This window comes from Balaenoptera acutorostrata, chromosome 1 (genome assembly GCF_949987535.1).
Source record: "Balaenoptera acutorostrata chromosome 1, mBalAcu1.1, whole genome shotgun sequence".
NCBI classification, from domain to species: domain Eukaryota; kingdom Metazoa; phylum Chordata; class Mammalia; order Artiodactyla; family Balaenopteridae; genus Balaenoptera; species Balaenoptera acutorostrata.
Window position 1 is genome coordinate 196,518,725 of NC_080064.1, and position 19,388 is coordinate 196,538,112.

At 49.9% G+C, this 19,388-nt stretch overlaps 1 protein-coding gene across 3 annotated transcripts in view; it reads right to left on the reverse strand.

Annotated features, from left to right (window-relative positions):
- Nucleotides 1-14,320: 14,320 nt before the first annotated feature.
- The window catches only part of KIF14 (kinesin family member 14), a 53,865-nt gene continuing 48,797 nt past the window's right edge, over nt 14,321-19,388 (reverse strand). For all 3 annotated transcript variants that reach the window (XM_007167306.2, XM_057528173.1, XM_057528177.1), the window contains exons 29-31: nt 17,572-17,646; nt 16,624-16,762; nt 14,321-16,261 (exon numbers count right to left, since the gene is read on the reverse strand). In XM_007167306.2, coding sequence (XP_007167368.2) covers nt 15,879-16,261; nt 16,624-16,762; nt 17,572-17,646 — 597 coding nt within the window. In that variant the 3' untranslated portion in view covers nt 14,321-15,878. The remainder of the gene's footprint in view (nt 16,262-16,623; nt 16,763-17,571; nt 17,647-19,388) is intronic.

A 19,388-nucleotide genomic window follows, 5' to 3' on the forward strand; every position in this document is an offset into this window, starting at 1 on the left:
GAAGCTCAGTGTAAATACACAGGGAACTTTGTTTTTAAAACATTCAGTAAAGGTCAGAGAGGAAGACACCTGGAGATTCTCTGACTGCCTGGGGTTACCAGCGCTGCACGTGTTTCTTACTCTGGGTCAGAGCGGGTGGAACCCACACTTTCCAGAGCAATGTGGCACGGACTATGGAAATCTAGGGAGGATCTTAAAGAAAATTCACATCTCCTCCTGTTCCAACAGGTCTTCATTAACTAACGAGTAGAAATGGTGAACTCGTGCCTCCTTGGGACAAGAGGAGGATGGCCCCAAGCTCTCAGGCTCGGCAGAAAGTCAGATTTTTTTCCTATTTATTTTATTTAAGTATAGTTGATTTACAATATCGTGGTAGTTTCAGGTGTACAGCTTCAGATTCTTTTCCATCATAGGTTATTACAAGACACTGGGTACATTTCCCTGTGCTGTACAGTAGGTCCTTGTTTGTTATCTATTTTATATAGAGTGGTGTGTATCTCTTAATCCCAAACTCCTAATTTATCCCTCCCTTTCCCCCTTCCCCTTTGGGAACCATAAGTTTGTTTTCTATGTCTGTGAGTCTGTTTCTGTTTTGTAAATAAGTTCATTTGTATTATTTTTTACTTTTTAATTTTTATTTATTTTTTTAATTTTATTTTTTTATTGAAATATAGTTGATTTACAATGTTGTGTTAATTTCTGCTGCACAGAAAAGTGATTCAGTTATATATGCATTCTTTTTTTTATATTCTTTTCCATTATGGTGTATCAGAAGATACTGAATATAGTTCCCTGTGCTATACAGTGGGACCTTGTTGTTTATCCATTCTGTATATAATAGTTTACATCTGCTAATCCCAAACTCCCACTCCATCCCTCCCTCAACCCCTTCCCCCTTGTCAATCACAAGTCTGTTTTCTGTCTGTGAGTCTGCTTTTGTTTTGTAAATAAGTTGATTTGTATTATTTTTTAGATTCCACATATAAGTCATATCATACGGTATTTGCCTTTGTCTGACTTACTTCACTTAGTACGATCATCTCTGGGTTCATCCATGTTGCTGCAAATGTCATCATTTCATTCTTTTTTACATGCACCCCAGTGTTCACAGCAGCACTCTTCACAGTAGCGAAGACACGGAAGCAACCTAAGTGTCCATCAACAGAGGAATGGATAGAGAAGATGTAGTACATATACAATGGAATATAACTCAGAAAGTCTGGTTTTAGCAAGACCCCTGGCGATTCGTGCAGCCCTGCAGCTCACAAGCACTGCTCTCCGCAAGCAGCCTCCGCAGCCCCATCTCAGAGGTCCTTACAAAGAGGGTGGAGTTTGCGGAGCCAAGAGGACCGATGGTTTGCCCCGGATCACACGGAAAGACGCAGAGCTGGAACCAAAACTCAGGTTACCGACACCTTCCTTCTCTTACACCGTCTTTGATGACTGATGACCCAACCCGCTTTTTCCCTTTGCCCCTTCGTCCTGCCTCTCCAGATCCGAGTGCGAGGCTGAGGGAGCCTCTGCTGGTTCACAGCCAGGTTCCGGGTCCCTGGAGCAAGCACAACAGACACTAGCGCTCAGAGAAACTTGAAAGCTTGCGGCTGTGGGGGAGGGGGAGGGGGAGGGGTGGCCATTAAGAAGCAAAACGTTTGGGGAGGATAGAGACGGAATAGGACAAAATTGAAGAAAAGCTTAGACTTTGGACTTTGGCATCTGCTTATTTACCCTTCGCTTCTGTGCAACACTTGACAACTTAGAAAGCTCTCGGATTCTATCAAATAAGACAAAAGAAGATTAAATCCCGTCCTGGATGCCTGAGTCTTTTCACTTTAGGGCTTCGCCTAAGTTCTGACCCAAAGGCGTCACTGATGGTGGAAATGCCAGCACTTAGGTGAGGCCACTTAGAGAGAGACTTGTGGAGTCGCCCCCCTCCTGCCATGGTGATCACAGCGCCTGGGGCCACCGTCTCTCTTCAGAAGCCAGCACCAGCGAAGAGCTGCCAATTTTGAACTTGGGAAGCTGGAGGGGGCACTTCTTGAAGAACCACTTCAGGAGCCGGGAAGCATCAGGGAAGAGAGGCCGGGCACTCCAGGCCTCCACCGGAAACAGCACTGGTTACCCTAAAGCTGCCTCATTAACTGGGGCCCTGCCTTTCCTCTACACAAATCTATTCTGAAGTTAGCTTTATAGACCAAAAGGCAAAGGCAAACCTCCGGAGTTCTCCGGTTCCCATTGTGTGAGCTTTCGTGTAAAGGGCTTCTTTTGTGCCAAAAATCCCTGCAAAGATCTCTTCCCCAGACCTCTTCCCCAAATGCTTCCATAAGACCGTGTGCTTATGGCTCAAGGGACATCCAGGAGCCAAGGCTCTTTGCATAAATCACTAGGAACTTTAAAGGAGACCATTCCTGCTGTGAGGATTTAGAAAATACCTAGTGAGTAAAAAAATCTATTACGTCACAGTGTGTGCATTTTCCAACAATTACTACCAGGATTATGTTTGGGGGCTGGTAGATTAAAAAGTGTCAGCCCCAATACTTCAAGTTCTTCTAAAGAGAAAGGCAAGGAAACCAGTCACTGAGACGTCAGCCTCCTATCTGTTGAGTCAACTGCATGAGCGCCATTGTGCTTATTCCAAATCCTTCTGTGATGAGATGCAAAGCAAAAACAAAACAAAACAAGAAAGGCAGAAACATGAACCGTTACTGTTACAGAAACCAGTGAACTTTCTGATAATTGCATGTATACTTTGGAGGCAAAGAGGCTAAACTAGAAAATTCTAAGCATATGTAAAATAGGGCATGAACCTTTGGGAAGGGCTCATGTGTTTCTGGCTCTCCCAGTCAATTGATCACGAGACCAAGGTCCAAATGTATCCAGGTGTCACCAGACACATGGTAGCTTCGCTCACTGACAGTGTTTCTTGGAAATATCACATGAACTTTAATTAGACTTGACATTTTGTATGTATTTCCCGGCAGTATTTGCTGAGCATCGGGCCATGGGCATAAAACATATGAAAGTTCAACAACTCTTCAATGCCAAAGTAGCAATGCATTTGCAAGAGGCGTGTGGTCAAGGTTTTAGACCTGGATGGGAGCAACTCCTAGAAACCTAAAAACGTCCTTAGGATGATCTAAAGCAAGTGAGTGGAAAAGCATTCCTCCTAAGGATGGGCTGCAGGAGGCCCAGCCCTGTTGTAGGACAAAGACCAAGGGCCAAGGAGCACGTTTGCATCTCAGCACACGTCAAGGGGAGGAGTTTAAGGTGTATCTTGCAACAGACAGGGTAATGGAAACTTTCCTCTGTCCTCCCAGAGCCCGGGAGGTCGTCTCATCCCCACCAGCTGAGTGCCGGTCAGCTGGTCACCTGCCGGAGCTGGTGGAAGCCATACTCGTGCCAATCAGCCTGGGGGGCTGCGGACGCCCTGCACCCCCACGGCTCTGACCAACGGCACCTCCGGGCTGACCTGGACATAGGGAAGCCAGGCCTAGAGAGGTCAAGGCCTGCGTGTGGCCCTGGGTTCCACAGGGGCTGAGGGGGGGCGCTAGAGGTCAGAAGGGACCCCCCGGCCCCCACAGAGCGCTCCCCAACCTAAACCCTTTCCGGAGACGAGATGCGGTCCCCTTCCTGTCCCACGCTGACCTGGCCGCCGAGCTGACTGTCCCGGACCCGAGGAAGACACTGCTCTGCCCGCAGCCCTCTCCCTCCTGGGATGATGGCTCAGGTATCAGGGGACAGCTCAGAGGAGAGACCCCCAAACTGCCGGAGCCCCACGCCGGAGGCTGATGGAGCCCAGCTGCGGCGCCGCGCGCGGGGGCAGGGCTGCGGGCCGCTCGATTCCGGAGCTGCTCGCCTCTCTGCCCGGCCTGATGGCCACGCACGTCCGTCACGTTGAGCCTCCTCGGCCACCCACCGGCCCCCCAGATGTTTGTTAGGGCCCTTTGGGTTATGAGTGACGGAAGCACAATCGCCCCATGTAACTGGAAAGTCCAGAGGAGCAAACCCTGATCAGACACAGCTGGATCTGATATCCTCAGGCCTCCGCCCTTTCCTTCTCTCTCCCGCCACCCCCTACCCCTTGGGCAGGCACAGGTCACGTGACCATCCTTGTGGTCACTACAACGGGCCACCCCACCCGAATCACACAGTCTAGAGCCGGGAGGAAGCAGTTCACCACACGCACCATGGATGCTGGACAGACAGGAAAACAACTAACAAGCTGTTCACTACACGACGGGGGAGGCTGAGACCGAGGGCTCCCCTCCCTCAGCCACCCGACTGCCCCCCATCAGACTCCGAGGGAGAAAGTCCCCCATGGATGCCAGGTCATCAACAGATTTGCCGGGAGGGAGCTGGTTGGCTATGAAACTCGTTCGGAGCTGCCGTGCGGTTTTAGAATTTTAAAACTTGAAGGGTGACAATCGTTCTTTTTTATTTGGTCCACGTTGGTTCACATCTGACGTTCCCAAGGCTCCTGACGGGTGGACGGGACCCGTCGTGCCTAGAAAGCGGTCACCGTTTCAAGCGCAGTGAAAACAGGCAACAAGCGAGTAGTGACTCCCGGGGGTGGAAGTAGCCGGGAGGCAGCTGTGTGTCACCTCCATGCAGCATTTCTTCCGAATCCTGCCACGTGGCATCTCCACCCCCGAGGCAGGGTTGCACGGGGCCTTCCCACCGGAGCACGGGGTTCAAGTCCCGGCCCTGCCCGGTGGCAGCCACGGGGCCTGTCCGCCTTCTCGTGTAGGAGGACGTGAGGTCGATGGGACCCTCGTGAGGAGGACCGGCAGGGGTCTGCCTGCTTTAAGGGCTGTGTGCGGTGGGCCCTCTGTGAGCAGGGCTGTCAGAGGCGGCGAGAGGCTAAGAAGAGGCCCCGTCACTTCCGTGGGCAGCCGCGCCAGGCTGTCAGGCCCTGGGTCCCCCTCCTGTCTCTCCCGGACCCGGTAAAGCGCTGCCCTCTGGGGTTTGCAACAGGAAATTCAGGCTTCTTGACATGATGGGGGAAAAGCGCAGGGGCTGGAAGGTCACTGGGTACCTAGCCCCGACAGGTGATTGGTTGGGTGTGAAGGGAGCTGTGCTCTCCAGCCTGTCCGTGAGCCTGTGAATCCAGATAAAGACCCCGTGGCCGAGGGCTCTGCCCGGGTGGTGACCCTGCGGTCTCACCGCCCTGAGCCGGGGGACCAGAGGCCTCTGAGTCCACGCCCGGCCCCGTCACTTCCCCAAGGATGGAGGCCCCGCACGTGCCAAGGAGCGTGGGGTGCCCCTCGGGGGACAGACAACGGCCCCGCGCTGGGGGGATGGGGGCAGAAAGAGCACAGGAGAAGGACGACTCTGCCCGCCTCCCCACCCCCTCGCCCCCCAAGCGCCGGCCATCTCTGCCATGGCCACTCCCGGAGGGAACCGGAGGCCCTGCTCAGCCGAGGGGCCAGGACCCCCTCCACGGTCCCCCCGCCCCCCCGGTCTGCTCTGGAACGGGATTCGGAAGCATCCGAGGCCCCACGGGCTGAGGGAGACCAGAAACTCACAGATGAGACCCTCCCCCGCCCGCGTGCCCGGTCTGCAGATCCCGCCCCTCCGCGAGCCGCAGGGCAGAGGGCTGCTCCGGGAGCTCCCCAGGGGGTGGGCGGGGGGTGCCGGGCAGCCCTGGGGACCCGCCCGGGAGGCAGCCTTGCGATGGGGTACCCGCAGCGGAAGCTGCGCGTGTGTGCACGCGCGTGTCTGTGTGCGCATGTCCGTGTGTCTGTGTGTGTCTGCGTGTGCAGGGCAGTGGAAAGCAAGCGCTGGTGGCGGTAGCACACGTCTCCTGGTGCTGACAGCGCCCCGGCGCTGGGCACCGTGACTTTCCCACGGCCTCTCTCCGTCCTGCAAGCAGACCAAAGGGCCTCTCTCCACCCCTCGGGGCTGCGCGGGGACAGGGGGCTCTCTCCCCACGTCCCGTCTCCTTCCTTCCTTCCTTCCTTCCTCCGCAAACCCTGCCCTTCCCCTAACGGACCACACTCTTCTCTCCCGCCCCGCCTGGGCTCACCCAACCTCTAGTCCCCAGGGCCCCTCACTGCCCCGGGACTTGCTCGGCTTTGGCATGTCCTGGGGTCTCTGCGCACACATCTCCACCCCAGCGAGGCCTTCCTTAACCACCTGGCAGAGAGCACAACCCCTCTCCCACCGCGCCAGCACTTTCCACCCCCTTTAATCGATTTGATTTTCTCCACAGCCCCGTCATTATCTGATAAAATATACACAGATCTGCCCGTCATTATCTGATACAATATACACAGATCTGTGATATAAAATGTACAACAACAGCTTGCTGTTATGAAATTAGGATTCATTTTAGATTTATTCAATCACATTTTTAAAAGCTTATTGCTTTCAGTTTCTAAAATAATACATATAAATTTTGTAGTCCCATTCAGCATTTAAATGTTATTAGGGTCAAAAGCTTTGGGCTAAAATCAAGTGTTATTCAGAACCATCTACAACTGTATTAGCACTGAACAGTTTCATGGTCAGTTTCAGATGATTTCACCTGCTTGAACTACATCAGAAACATTAACAGACTCCGAAGAATGTGCAATATTGGGATGTCCATTGGTATTCTCGTTCTGCGCTAAATGGAAAACCCTTGGAGGAATGGATGTTTCCTGATTTTCTTTGCAAATGCCAAGTGGATGTGTGAATGAGCTGGTCGTATGCCATCTTGCATTTGGCCCGAGGTGCAGATTTGAGCCCTCAGCCAGCGAGAGCCAGGCCAGGAGCAGCATCAAGAGTCCCTGCGCAGGGGCCGATGGACGGGGCCCCAGAGGGGAGGGAGCCTCACAGGGGTGGCACAGCCCAAGAGCCTGTCCCAGCTGCCTGAGATGACAGAGCACAGGATCCGTCCATCAGGACTGGAAGGAATGTGGATGTCATCTCAGTTGGAACGCTTCGCACGTGTGGGATCTTAGTTCCCCGACTAGGGATCAAACCTGCGCCCCCTGCCGTGGAAGCGGCGAGTCCTAACCACTGGACTGCCAGGGAAGTGCCGGTGTGAGGTTCAAAAGTAAGCCCCTTCTCCTTCGAGAAGGGGCCGTGAGTCTCAGGGCCTGTGTGGCCACTGGCCTGACGTCTCCACGGCGACGGTGGTGCTGAGGCTCCTATAGGAAATCTTCACCCGCGGTGTCATCGGGCCAATGAGGGTCCCGCGGCCCAGGTGGTACCTCCTTAGCCCAGGGCGCTCTAACTGCTTTGCTTCCCTAGAGCTCATTGAAAAGTGAGCTCTGCCCTTTTTTGGTGCAGTTGCATTAAAATATCGTGATGAAAAAAAGGACCATTTACTGAAAGAACCACTGAATTAGTGGTTCTTATCTTTACCTGCACAGTGGAAAATATCTACGAAGCTTTAAAAATGTATTCTTGGATGGACTTGGAGGGCATTATGCTAAGTGAAATAAATCAGAGAAAGACAAACACTGTATGATACCACTTACATGTGGAATCTAAAAAATGCAACAAACCAGTGACTATAACAAAAAAGAAGCACGAGTCACAGATACGAGAACAAACTAGTGGTTACCAGTGGGGAGAGGGAAGGTGGGGACAATATAGGGGTAGGGGAGTAAGAGGTACAAACTATTATGTATAAAATAAATAAGCTACAAGGATACAGTGTACAACACGGGGAATATAGCTGATATTTTAGAATAACTCTAAATAGAGTATAACCTCTAAAATTGTGAATCACTATACTGTACACCTATAACTTATATAATATTGCACGCCAACTATACCTCAATAAAAATTTTTTTAAAAAAACATTTATAGACGTCCCCACTCCATGCCAATTAAATCAAAATCTCTGGGAGTCAGGGCTCAGGGGTTAATATTTTTTAAAAGGTCCCCAGGTGATGCTGACGTACAGCCCCGGTTGAGCCTCTCTCAGTGGTGAAGAGCAGAATGGCTGCATCCAGATCACTTGTGTTCATCATTTACCAGCTGTGTGACCTTGGGCAAGTCACTCAACCTTTCTGTGCTTTCCTTTTCTCAACTTTTAGATATAATAATAATAGCCTAACTCATAAGGCTGTTGTGAGAACTATGTGAGATAATGGATGAGTATATACTAAGTACTGATCATTGTGGACAACTCTTTTTGAGAGCCACCAGAAAATTCTTTCCGTGTCTAGTCAGAAGCTGTTCAGGGACGTCCATGGGACAGAACAGAGCCTCTTCTCTCCTGAGCAACAAAGGTAGCTACACATCCCGATTTGGGTTCTGATTTATTTGAACCACTTATTGGTTCGTGTCGTTGGACTTCCTGTACCCTGTTCCTCTGCCTAAACACGACAGTTCTCCTAAGTCCAAAGTCTTTAGAAAGAAACTGTTAACAATTTGTGCATTGCAACCGCTGCTTTGTTATCTAAACATGAGGTCAAGAGCAAGGCCCTCTGAGGACGCAGCTCCAGCCACCCGAAACAGATGACGATGGACGGAGCCTTCCAGAGGCCACGCTCGCCCCGCATTTATTTACCTGGCAAGCAGCAGAATGAGCCCGTTCTGCTTTATGTGCAAAACTTTCCTCGCAGGCCAATTTTCTGGTGCCCCTGATGACATATTGCAAAATGAAATAAAAGTATCAAGAACGGTAATTTATTCCTGAAATACATCTTCCAAGAGGTATGGATATCTACTGCGGCCACCTCTCAGCCTGAACCTGAGCTGTCACCCACATTAAATTACTTTCTAAATCAGAGGTAAACTTTGTATCATAAAATACCACTCACAGCCACATCAATCCAACCTGAAATCTGCGTTACGCTCTTGACCTGAGCTCCTGGATCCCACAATTCACAGATGGACCAGCTGGGCCCTCTCGTGCGCCTCGCCCTGATGGTGTATTACACTAACAGATGACGGGGCCGCAGCTCGCCCTGCGGATCTACAAGAGCGATGCTTCGGGGAGGCCCCCGCTCCCAGGAGGAGGGAGAGGTGGAGGCTCGTCAGGGGACCGCACGGGTGCTGGACGGCCCCAACAAGGGCACCCCCAGCAGAGCACAAGTCCAGGCGGGCTTGGTGGAGCCTGTAGGGGCTAAGAGGAGCCCCACTTGGACTCCAGGGGACCCTGTTCCCACCAGCCTCACCAGGCCTCCCGTCTGCAGGAGAGCGGGCAGCCGCACACACAGGTAAGGAGCCGATGCCTAACCACCTCTGTTGGGATTGTCTGTGTGTCTGCAATTAACATTCATCTTTCTAGAGGCTTGAATGAAACCAAAGGCACACAGATGCTACTTTTACTTGGGGGAATATAGTATATTTTCATAACAGAATTGTTCAAGGAAATTGCATGAGGACCTTCCTTCTTTCCAATTTTTATTTATATTTATTAATTTTATTAATTTATTTTTGGCTGCCTTGGGTCTTCGCTGCTGCGTGCGGGCTTTCTCTAGTTGCGGCGAGCGGGGGCTACTCTTCATCGCGGTGCGCGGGCTTCTCACTGCGGTGGCTTCTCTTGTTGCGGAGCACGGGCTCTAGAGCGCAGGCTCAGTAGTTGTGGCCCACGGGCTTAGTTGCTCCGCGGCACGTGGGATCTTCCCGGACCAGGGTTCAAACCCGTGTCCCCTGCCTTGGCAGGTGGATTCTTAACCACTGCGTCACCAGGGAAGCCCTCAATTTTAAAATATTGAGCCATTCGGGAAACTGTAGATGTGTGCACCAAAAGACAGGTTCAAGAATGTTCATGTCTGGGACTTCCCTGGGGGCGCAGTGGTTGAGACTCCGCACTCCCAATGCAGGGGACCCGGGTTCGATCCCTGGTCAGGAAACTAGGTCCCATATGCGTGCCGCAACTAAGAGTGCACATGTCACAACTGAGGAGCCCGCAAGCCGCAACTAAGAACCTGGCGCAACCAAATAAATGAATAAAATAAATATTAAAAAAAAAAAGAATGTCCGCGTCGCCATTATTGTAATAACCAAAGCCAGGGAATAAGATGTCTATCAACGAGATACAGCATGAGGCACAGAGGAATGCAATGTCAGCTGAGCACGGCGCCCGCACAGCCTCTATGGCATCAGCACCAGCACTTGCTTTTAGCTTATGAATCTATGAGCTGGTCTAGGCTGCATCCTGGGGGTCGGAGCCTCTGCTTCACGCGCCTCTCATCCTTCTCCTAGGACCAGCCTGCGTGTACCTGTCTCGTGACAGCAGCAGTACAAGAGCTACTAAGCCCCAACTTCAAAGCTCTTTTCCAAGACTGTGTATCACTCCTGCTAATGTCCTCTTAGCCAAAGCCAGTCAGACAGCCAAAGCCATGGCAGGGGGAAGGCACTGAAAGGTTACAGGCCCAAGGGTATGGCAGACGGGTGGGAGGGGGTGGGTGGTCAGCTTGCAACTTACCCACACATATGTTAAGTTGTGATATGGTCACATAGGGGAATACTATACAGCAGTGAAAATGGATGAACGGCTGCTAGTCCAAACATAACACTGAGCAGAAGTCAGACACTAAGGAACTCACAGGTGTAACGCCACCTGTATGAGGCTCAAACAGGCACAACTAACGATGGTGTTACAAGTCGGGCAGGGGGTCACCTTTCAGGGGCAATGACAGGAGCGGGCATGAGGAGGGTCACTGGGTGTTTGTAATATTCTGCTCCTTTACCTAAGTCGTGGCTACACTGATGTCTTCACATAGTGAAAATTCTTGTAGGACACGTGATTTGTGCATTTTATGTATTTGTCATGCTTCAATTAAAAAGTTGATTTGAAAAAAACTGAGCTTGCCAGGGAGAATGTCACAGCTAGGGCGGATAAAAAATGAGAAGACATTTAAAACGTGAATGCCTTAAAGTTTATGATCCTCATGATGGTACCCAGAATGGCAGCAAGACGGCTCTCAGAGGGGCAAAGAGAGGAAGGGGCTTCCCACAGCAGTGGCTGTCATCCTGCCCACCTACAGTCTTAAAAAAAATGCGTACTGACTAATCATAGACTCAAATGAAACCAGGGAGGATCTGAATGTTGCAGTGGCACGTACACTCTCAGAGAACTGCATTAATTAGCAGAGAGACTAAAAATCCTGAAACAGGCCTGGGTTCTAACCTAGGCTCCACCCACTTCCTAAACCTATAACCCCAGGAGAATCACCCCCCACCCCAAGCCTCAATTCCTTCATCTTGGCTTGTAAGGAAAACAATAGCATCTCCTTCGTAGAGTTGTCTGATGATTACATGGGCAGCTGCATGTACACTGCTTTAGTTTAGGAACTGCCCACAGTAAATTCTCAACAAACGTGAGCTCTTGTCATTATCCATCTATCCACCCATCCATCCATCCACCCACCCATCCACCCACCCATCCACCCATCCATCCACCCACCCATCCACCCACCCATCCACCCATCCATCCACCCATCCATCCATCCATCCATCCACCCACCCATCCACCCATCCATCCATCCACCCATCCATTCATCCACCCACCCATCCATCCATCCATCCATCCATTCATCCACCCACCCATCCATCCATCTACCCATCCATCCATCCATCCATCCATCCATCCATCCACCCACCCATCCATCCATCTACCCATCCATCCACCCATCCATCCATCCACCCACCCATCCATCCATCCACCCATCCATCAACCCACCCATCCATCCAACCATCCATCCTTCCATCCATCCACCCATCCATCCACCCACCCATCCACCCACCCACCCATCCATCCACCCACCCATCCATCCACCCATCCATCCACCCACCCATCCATCCATCAACCCATCCATCCATCCATCCACCCATCCATCCACCCACCCATCCATCCACCCACCCATCCATCCATCCACCCACCCATCCATCCACCCACCCATCCATCCATCCATCCACCCACCCACCCATCCATCCATCCACCCATCCATCCATCCATCCACCCACCCATCCATCCATCCACCCATCCACCCACCCACCCGTCCATCCACCCATCCATATATCCACTTGTCCATCCATACATCCATCCATCCATACATCCACCCACCCATCCACCCATCCATCCACTTGTCCATCCATCCATCCATCCATCCACACACCCACTCACCCATCCATCCATCTACTTGTCCATCCACACACCCATCCATCCATCCACCAACCCACCCACTCACCCACTCATCCACCCATCCATCCATCCATCCATTTACTTGTCCGTCCGTCCGTCCGTCCATCCATCCATCCATCCATCCATCCATCCATCCATCCAACCATCCACTCTTCCTTCTATTCATCATCCAAGCCTCTCTTCCTCCCTCTACCCCTCCATCTACTGAGATCTACAAAGAAGTGTGATATTTGGAGTTTATAAACTTGTATCTGAGGCCTAATTCTAATTATTTCTCCCTGTGTGATTCTGGACAAATAGTTCAAATTCTCAAAATTTTTTGTTCATTCTTCTGTAAAATGGGGCTGAGTGCTTATGTTTACATGATAAAGCCACTGTAAGAATTAAATGATTCACTAAACTCCCATCAGGCAACATACCTACTGATTGGAGCGATGAGGTTTATATGAAAAAGGGAAAGACACACCACAGCATGAAAATATAAAAGACCCATAAACCCTCTCACGCTTCAGACTCATATTTTCAACTTCCTATTGGACACCACGCCTTGGATGTGTCCAGAGAACTCAGATCAACAGATCGAAATCTAAGTTCATTACAGCTCCTCTTAGGGGTTGGGCTGTGTCCCCCACCCCCCGATTTATATGCTGAAATCCTAACCTCCAGCACCTGAGAATGTGACCCTATTTGGAGAGAGGGTCCCTACAGAGATCAAGTTAAAAGTGAGAGGATTAAGGGAGGCCCCAGTCCAATATGACTGTTGTCCTGATAAAAGGGAGAAATTTGGAGACAGACATGCACAAGCCTGGGGAGGGGAGGGGGGCGCAGGGCACCTGGACCAGATCCTCCCTCTCAGCCTCAGGAGGAAGCAACTCAGCTGACACCTGAACTTGGACCCTAGCCGCCAGACTGGGAGACACTAAGTTCCTGCTGTTTCAGCTGCCGGCTGTGGTAACTGTCACAGCAGCTGTGGTGCACGAGCCCACCTCCCCACGCCCCCTCCTCTGGAGTTTCCTACCCCGGTCAATGGTACCCACCCCACCTGGCTGCTCAGGCCGAACGTCTGGACAGCAGGCTTTTCCCTCTGTTCCCTGGTCCTCCCTTCGCTAGGTCACCAAGTCTGGTCCGTTTTCCCCCCTGAACTTTTCTAGGACCCACTCACTGTCTCCAGCTGCATCCGTGACCCTGGTCCAGGAGTCCTGGAGACCAACTCCCAGCCGTTCCAACCCACACTCTATCCCCCACACAGAGGGTTGCTCCTAGAATTCAAATTTGAGATCACCTCCCAGCTTAAAACCACGCAAGGGCCTTGCTCAGGGGCCAGGCCTCTCCTGATGTCCTTGTGAGGACGCTCCCGGCCTAGCCCCCCGCTCAGCCCCCCGCTCAGCCCAGCCCCAGTGGCTGTGCCCCAACCCCGCCGCCCTGCAGGTTTGCACACGCGGTTCCCTCTGCCGCCCCGCCGTCCCGGGTCCGACCTTGCTCGTCTCAGCCTTCGGGTGGGGGGCCTCCTGCCCGTCGCGTCGGGGCACCGGCCACACCGCGTCACCGCTGCGGTGACCTGTCGTCCTCCTCCTGAAGGGCCTCTGCTGCCGTCTCCTCAGCGTCACAGGGCCCCGCCCATCACGTCACCAGCGTTCAGTTAATATGGCTGAGAGACTTCCAGAATCTGAGAGACGGGCAGGACTAGACGAGGTGGAGAGAAGGAGGGATGCTTTCCGAGTCGGCCAAAGCCCGGAGGCCGGACGCCTGGGCCCCCTGGGCGGCCCGGAGCGGGTGGCGCACTGGGACGTGTTTATAGGACTAAACACCACACGCCGTATCTGGGCATCGCTTGTTCTTGGGGAGGAGGACTCGAGGAGATAAGCTCAGAGGCTGAAGAAGAGTCTCCTGGACGTGGGCGCTGGGCACAACGGAGCAGGGGGCCCGGGGAGTGACGTGGGTCACGAGCGGCCTCCTGGCCGAGCTTCGCCCTCGGGGGTGGAGAGGAAGGGGCCGACGAGCAGCTCCATGGAGGAAGGGCAGTGGAGCCAGCGTCCGACCGGGTGATGGAGGCGTGGGGAAGGCAGGCGAGGAGTGAGACTGTCTCTGAAACGGTGACCGTCTACACGTGGCAGGTGCCCCCCGAGGGCGACCTTGTAGGCACAATGACAATGGTCTTGTGACTGGTGATGGGAAAGGATGACAGACACTAACTTTACAAACAGGAGCGAGAACTGAGACCAAGAGGCGAGACCTGTTGAAGGCATTTCCTTTATTATAACGTGTCTTGTTAGCACACGATTCTAATAGCAAATGTATTTTCCACCCTTGGTTCAAATATCGTGTAACAAGCCAGAGTATAAATATATGTATATACAAAATTTTACAAAGACAATAAAAAAATGGTTTCTGACCAATGAAGTCATGAGTTTAGAAAGCAAAAGTAAAGATTAAATACTGAAAATTAAGATAAAACCCACCAAACTAATACTTTAAGAAGATCTTCAAAGAGGATCCTTGTCCGTACACCTACTCTTCGTAAAACTTCATATCAAAGTGCCACTTGGTAGAGCATCAGCTATGACAAATACATACGGAACCTCAGAAAGAATACAAGCTCAAATGCCAAAAAGAAAAGAAAAAAGAAAACAAAAGCACATTTGTTACACTGCACCATTTTAAAGCACCTGAAAACACACGGTTCATTAATACCGTAAATAAATACTGGTCACTGTGTCAGAACAAGCTCTGCCTAATGAGAAAATCATCACACTCAGCCCTGGCACCAACAGCTGGCTCCCAGCAGCCGTGCCAGGCACGCAGTGTGTCTGCGAGTGAAAAGGGCAGAGGGAAAGACCAGGTTAGTTAAAATAATTCTTCTCCAAGAAATGCTTGACATCACCCAAGCAAGGTCACTGTGTATCTCTTCAATTTACATACATTTCTGCCGTCAAAAATGTCAAACTATTTCCTTAATGGAAGATGCCTGAAGTACAATATCATCTTTATTACCTGATTGTAGATAAAGGTTTTTTAAGCTGTGAGATACAGTAAGGACCTTTAATCTTCATCAAATCATGTACAAGCTCTCATTGCTCGTTTATCAAACAAGGATTATCAAGAAGAGACCCAGCCTCTGGTCTCCCAACCTCATCCAACCGTCAAGTGTGCTTCTGGCAGTATTTAATTGGTTGTAAATGATACTCGCACAGCCCCTAATATGACCCCCAACAGATAATGAAGTAACTAATATGCCTGCAAGCCGCATTGTTAATATAAACTATACTATACTTAGGAAGCTACTTATAATTTGGAAAGAAACAGGAAACTGTGTCCTGAACACACTATTCAAAATAGCAGCCAGTTAATCCTTCAAGAAAAGAGCTTTATATTTACCAGTGCAAGTTAAGCTGCTCTGGTTAGACTTGTTTTAGCAGTTTCACCATAAAACTCATCGTTGCTATTTGCAGGGGAGCATAGATACAGGCACAAAAGTTTCCACTCACAGGAACGTAACTTATAATCACCACAATCAGCACAAAAACCCTTTACCGACAGGCTAGTGAGCCAACCGGAGACTGCACGCCAGCGTCAAAGACGAACACTTCCAATTCAAGGCGATGGAAAACCAGAGGAAGGGCCGCTCACTTGGCTTTGAACTCCTAATTCCATCCTATTGCCACAAAGTTCCAACATGGTAAATACCTGTTTTAAACGGTCTGCTGGGAAACTTCTGGGCGCACACGCAGGCATGTGAAATCAGGATCCACTGCGTGTATATGTCCACGCCCAACAGGAGGCCACCCACAGACTAGAGGTCTGTGAAGCGGTCGCTCTGCTCTCCAGCGGCGGGAGACCCCCAACCAGCGCCCTCCTGGGTGGGCAGCGCGCCCTGCTCTGAGCCCCCCGGGGCCGGGCCCGGGAGCTCATACACCCGCTTGGGTACACCTCGGGTCCTCCGGGGGCCGGGCCTGTCTGGCTCACGCTGCTCTCGTCCTGCTGCTCTGGGATCCCGATCACAAGCTTCCCAGGGTCCCAACAAACCAGGTCTTTCTTCAAATTCAAAACCCAAGAGGAGTGAGGTGGCTCGAGATTCCAGCTCCCTGTGGCGGGCTCGGTCGCCGTGGAGACCCCTGGCCGAGCTGCAGAGACTCTGGACACAGTCCTGGAGGAGTGCTACGTGGCCGCGGCGCCCTGTGCAAGGAGAAGGGAAAGGCGGTCACCCTCGGCGTTCCTCACCAGGTAGTGAGTGCTGTGATGGACTCGAGACGTCCTTTAAGCCAAAGTGACCCGTCAAGGCAATTTCAAACCACTTAAGATCATTCAGTTTATCTGCTAAATAAGCAACCTGCCTCTTAGGATCTAGTAATTGAGGCAGAGGAACTTACAGATGTTGAGTGGGAATTCAATCCCACAAGTTCCGACAGGTAATTAATGTCAGTGAAGGAGCATTGAGCAGGCCCCAGTGAATGAATCAGGCTAGAAACGAGAAGATGTCTGAGACTCCTCAAACTGTCAAATTCTGATTAACCATAAATCCCATTTGCAGTATATACCTCTCAGCGCAGAAATAATAATTTGAATAGTTTGCTCTAAGCAATGTTTTAACTTCAAGAATTCTGGGGCAAAATTAAGCATCTTCTTCAAATCTTGGTATCCAGAATTTTCTTCTTGTACTTGAGTTCTGAAGCTTTTCTGTGTAGATAAAGTTCATAGTTTAAAAAATATACAATAGGTTACATAGCAGTAAGGCTTATTCAAAATGATTTTAATTGCCAAAATTTTATCTTCAAGAAAGACAATGAGTTTAATTTCCTCACCAGTGCTTCACTTCTACTGATACAAGCAAGACCACAATACAATATTAACAGTTATTGTTTTCAAAAGAAATAAAATTTTTAAAATAATTTAAAATCAAAGTCCAATATCCTATTACATGAGAATGAAATAAAACAGCAGTACCTACCATTTATTATCCAATATCATAAAAGATAAATTTATTTAATTTTTAAGAGTTCAACTTTATATCTCCCGTTTATTTAAACAAACATTTTCAAGCCACAAAAATTTCTCTCCTTTGTAACACACTGATTATATACTTAGCTTATAATATTTTTCTATTTACCTGTGACATGAGAATAAAATAATTTATCTAATTTGCCTGTATTTTAAAATCTTTGAGCATATTGATTATTAAACACAATTTTTTAGCCTATGCTGACTATTCAAGCAGAAGCTGACAGTTACTAAGCCAGTAGCAGGAAGAAACAGATAAAATACATGACTACTACTCAATTTCTGTCAACTATTTTATCCATCGCTAAACCTAGTAAGCTAGGACGCCAAGAGGAAGAAGCTTGAGAGCTACTGTACCTGCTTCTACTAAATGTGCACAGAGGAGTCATTGGCTAAAGATAGAAACTGAAATAAACACATCCATGCTGGAACCAAATGAAGTACACTAAACAAAATTAAACCTAAAAACAATGTAATGCTTTTCTTACTGTTTTCCACTCAGCAAAGAGGTTTTCAAGGGATTCAATCAATCCTATGGCATTAGCTTTCATCTGTTTGGTAACCTATAGAGAAAGTTAAAATATTTTGTTATACAAATAACTATTTAGAAGTATAAAAACCCTGGAACTCCATGGGACCTGCCAGGGGAAAGAGTTCTCGTCTAGTGGTCACGAGACTGGAGTGTCTAAATCATATAAGTGGAATTTCTTTCTAAAGAAATCAAACACAGGGGCTTCCCTGATGGCGCAGTGGTTGAGAATCTGCCTGCCAATGCAGGGGACATGGGTTCCAGCCCTGGTCTGGGAGGATCCCACATGCCGCGGAGCAACTGGACCCGTGAGCCACAATTACTGAGCCTGTGCGTCTGGAGCCTGTGCTCCCCAACAAGAGAGGCCGCGATGGTGAGAGGCCCGCGCGTCGCGATGAAGAGTGGCCCCCACTTGCCGCAACTAGAGAAAGCCCTCGCACAGAAACAAAGACCCAATACAGCCATAAATTAATTAATTAATTAATTAAAATTTAAAAAAAAATCACACACAGATTCTACATTAAATGTGGATACCCTCTGATATTTGCTATAGTAACAGCATTTGTCTACTTAAATATTTATAGAAAAGAAATTTCCAAAACTTCCTTTGGAAGGGGGTAGATAACTAATGTGTCCAGAAAAATATTACACTCTCAGAACTTTATATGCATTCACCAGTCTCACTGAGATAAACTGAGATAATACGACACTGTATTAGTTCCAGGTGCACAGCGTGATTCAGTACCTGTATGTGCTGTGAAATGATCACTGCAAGTCTAGTTAATATCTGTCGCCTCACACAGTTACATGATTTTGTTTCTTGAGAACTTTCGGGATCTATTCTCTCGGCCGCGTTCAAACATACACCACAGTACTGTCAACCATCACCGTGCACGTCACAGCCCCGGACTCGCTTACCTTACAGCTGTGAGTCTGCACCTCCTGCCCCCCGGCCCACTCCCCCCGGCCCCACCCGTTTCAGTGAGCTCAGGCTTTCTAGATTCTACACACACACGAGCTCACACAGCACGTATCCTTGTCTGAGCCAGTTCACTTTCACGCGCTTTACTACTGGATGCTCAGTTGATTCTCCACCACGGCCCCGTGCTGCAGACACAGCTGTCCTCACTTTACAACACGGAACCAGACCCCGAGGCCTAGGTCAGAACCCGGCTGGCCCCCCCCATTCTAAGCTGTGGCTTGTGCTGCTTGGTTCTGTCCCAGAGGCGCATCCCGCAGCGTGTCCGCCACGCGAGCTGCTGAAGCACGTAACTGGCTTTTCCCACAGAGCCCTTCCCTGGGTCTAACCCAAATTTCCTCTCCGTGGTGAAAAAAAGACCACCCAAATTCTGTTTTTTCCGCCTTGACTCCAGCTTGAAAGTACAACTCCAGTGCCTTATGTCTGAGCCTATTTTGTATTTCTTCAGATATTTTGTTCTCCTTCTGTAGGATCTTATGAGTTTAACTTTTAAGAATACGATAAACTAAACCCCCGCCGTGAGCACACAGCTGTGGCCTTCTGCAGAAAGGAAAGGAGAGGATGGGGTGGGAGCAGAGGTCCACAAGGAAATGCAGATCCCATCAATTCTGTGACGAGGGGCCTGACCCTTTAGCTGTTTATTTCCTCAAAGCAAGACCAGTGCCCCCATCGACAGACGAATGGATACAGAAGACGTGGCACATATATACAATGGAATATTACTCAGCCATAAAAAGGAACGAAATTGGGTCATTTGTAGAGACGTGGATGGACCTAGGGACTCCCATACAGAGTGA